The 2,726-nt window shown below is 46.5% G+C and overlaps 1 protein-coding gene across 1 annotated transcript; it reads left to right on the top strand.

Moving 5' to 3' along the window:
- Positions 1-6: 6 nt before the first annotated feature.
- LOC109525367 (xin actin-binding repeat-containing protein 2-like) lies at positions 7-2,706 on the top strand (the record flags this gene model as incomplete). Its single annotated transcript, XM_019885804.1, has 4 exons — positions 7-77; positions 474-528; positions 621-709; positions 931-2,706. Coding segments are annotated over exons 1-4 (1,923 nt in total), but the record flags the coding sequence as incomplete, so codon positions are not given.
- Positions 2,707-2,726: the final 20 nt, after the last annotated feature.

Below are 2,726 nucleotides of genomic sequence, written 5' to 3'. Positions count from 1 at the left end.
TGTCACACTCGGAGTCAAGCAGCGGGCAACAGGTGGTTGCAAGCAGTCAGCAGCTGCAATCCAAACAAGAAACAATGGTACATACTTTTTGATCCTTCTGTTGACAAGTTATTCTACGCCTGGTATACTCCATTAGATGTGTGTTATGAATGCATTCACTGACCTGAAAGCAACGAACAATCTAATCATCAAAATATTCAACCTGACTATCTCGTTTGGTCTAATGAAAGTTTGCTAGTTTAATAACATGTCATGCAGATGGGCTAATCGAATGAACATACTTTTCTCTTTTACGTTTGCCATTAAAAAAAATCGTCCGAATAAATTGCTGTTTTCGTACGAGGAGGCTAACGTTCGTTTTTCACAAAGCTCACAATGCGCTGATATTATACATTGAAATCAGTGTAACACTTGATATAGTTTGTATTGACTAATGTCGCAAAATGTGATTTCTAATTATGATTTGTTTCTAGGTGTCAGACAGTGGCCATAATTTGCAATACGGCGATAAAAACCATGAAAATGAAGGTAAGGCATTGAGTCCTATGGTTTGTTGTACCCAACATCCTTCCCAAGCTGATAGAAGGTGTCTTTACTCTCCTTTCAACGCGAATGAACAGAAGAAGAATTTCCGAGGTACACAACCAAAGAACTGAGGGCTCACTTTGAAAGAACCATAGAGGAAGCAGCGCCGCACAAACCAATGAAGGTAGAATCAGTTGCATTTCATACTTACTTACAAACAGATTTCGCTTGACCGTCCAGCAGAATAATAACGGTCGAATTTGATAACGTTCCAAAAAAAAAACTTTAAAGATTTTTGTCATTCAGTTCATGCTTTAACTGAAGGCATAATTAATGACAAGGAATAATTGTCGGCGACTTTTCAAGTAACCTATCTACAAATGTCACTTTTGCTCTCGAAATAAGACTGGACGTGACAGCAATCGGTCAAAGGGGTCCTCCCATGTGACCCAGACCAACACAGTGACTAATGAGGTGCACCAAGAGTCAGGAGTCAAAGCGGCGGACGACACACCCGACGCCGAGATAGACGACGAGGACTTTCCGCCGCCGCCGCCGCCAGCCATTGACGACTTTGATTACCTTCCGCCGCCACCGCCGGATTTACTCCAAATTTCGCCGGGGACTGAAAATATTCCTGTCACTCAATACTCGTCTGAGGATCCGCAAGGATCAGTGAACTCGGCCAAACACCTTCTCAGCAAAGAGGCTTACATCAAACAGAGGAGCATGTCTGAGCTGAAACGTCTGTACAAGCACATACATCCCGGCGTGAGGAAAAATATTGAAGAGGAGTTCTACAATGAATACAACGGGACGGTAAACAACCAGCATGTCAGTCAGGCGTACGTGTACAAGGACGAAGCGGACGAGGAATACGAATGGGAAGAGATTCTACCGGGAGATGTGCAGGCCAGGCGGTGGATGTTTGAAAATAAGCCACTCGATGCCATCAAGGATGAATCTCTGGACGGGAATGAAGACAATAACAAGATCACAGAGAAAGAGATGATTCTCGGAATGGACGTGAGGCGCACGGCGTGGATGTTCGAGACAAGGCCGATGGATGAACTGGGGCCGCGCGAGGCCGACTCGATGGAGTATCGGAACAAGGTCAACGAGTTGCACAAGGGAGACGTCCGAGCTGCGGCGTGGTTGTTTGAGACCCAAACGATGGACAGTTTGAATAAGCTGCACAACGAAGAGGAGCTCACCAAAGAGGTGGTATTTACGGAAGAGGACGGGAACGCCACCATTTACATGATTGACACAAAGTACACGCAAGGCCTCGGACACACCGAGACGATCGATGAGAGCCATCTGCTGAGCTTAAGATCGGTCGTGGAAGAAATCAATGATGAGGAGAAAACCGTAACGAGCACCTTTGACACCCGGTTTGAATGCTTCATCATGGGGCAATGCGGTCAGATGCTGGAGATTAAATCTGTGCGCAAAGTTGAAACGGAGCTGGAGAGCTCCATCGCGTCACGTTGGCTTTTTGATACGCAGCCGCTCGATGCGAACAAACCTCTTTCGTCTTTTAAGCTGGTGTGTAGTCTCTCCATGGAAGACACGAACAGAGCGGACTGGGGCCGATGGTTGTTTGAGATCAAGACTTTGAATTCCCTTTCTGAGTTGGAAAGCTCAAAAACCGAGGAGGTAGCGGGGGCGGATGTACGCAAACAGCGCTTAGTGTTTGAAACCCGACCGACTTACTCTCTGAAGGATTCAAATGCCACAACGCAGACCGTTAATGAAATCGTCGGGGGTGATGTTAGATCGGCAAGAAACTTCTTTGAAAGCAGCCCTCAAACAGAGAGGAAGAACTGCCCCGAGGTTGGAAAACTTAAAACGGCGCCGCTGAACCAAGAAATAAAAGGTGACGTGAGACATCAAAAGTGGCGCTTTGAGAGTCAACCTCTGGAGCACATACGTGACGAGAAGAAAGAGATAATTCGCACGGTAAACATCGAGGAGGACCTCACACAGGAGGATGGAACAAGTTGCAGAGCAGATGTTCGTAGGAACTGCTGGATGTTTGAGACTCAGCCGATGGACGTCTTAAAAGATGACTCCAATAGCCGGCCCTTGACGAAAGAGGAAATTATTGCCGGCAGTGTGCAATCCGCCAGACAGTACTTTGAAAGCGTCCCAACCGAGGAGCCGAAGGAGCTTGCAGAAGTCGGCAAATTGAAAAAAAA

This window comes from Hippocampus comes, unplaced genomic scaffold (genome assembly GCF_001891065.2).
Source record: "Hippocampus comes isolate QL1 unplaced genomic scaffold, H_comes_QL1_v1.1 scaffold3971, whole genome shotgun sequence".
NCBI lineage: Eukaryota > Metazoa > Chordata > Actinopteri > Syngnathiformes > Syngnathidae > Hippocampus > Hippocampus comes.
This window is presented reverse-complemented; position numbering and strand designations above follow the sequence as displayed.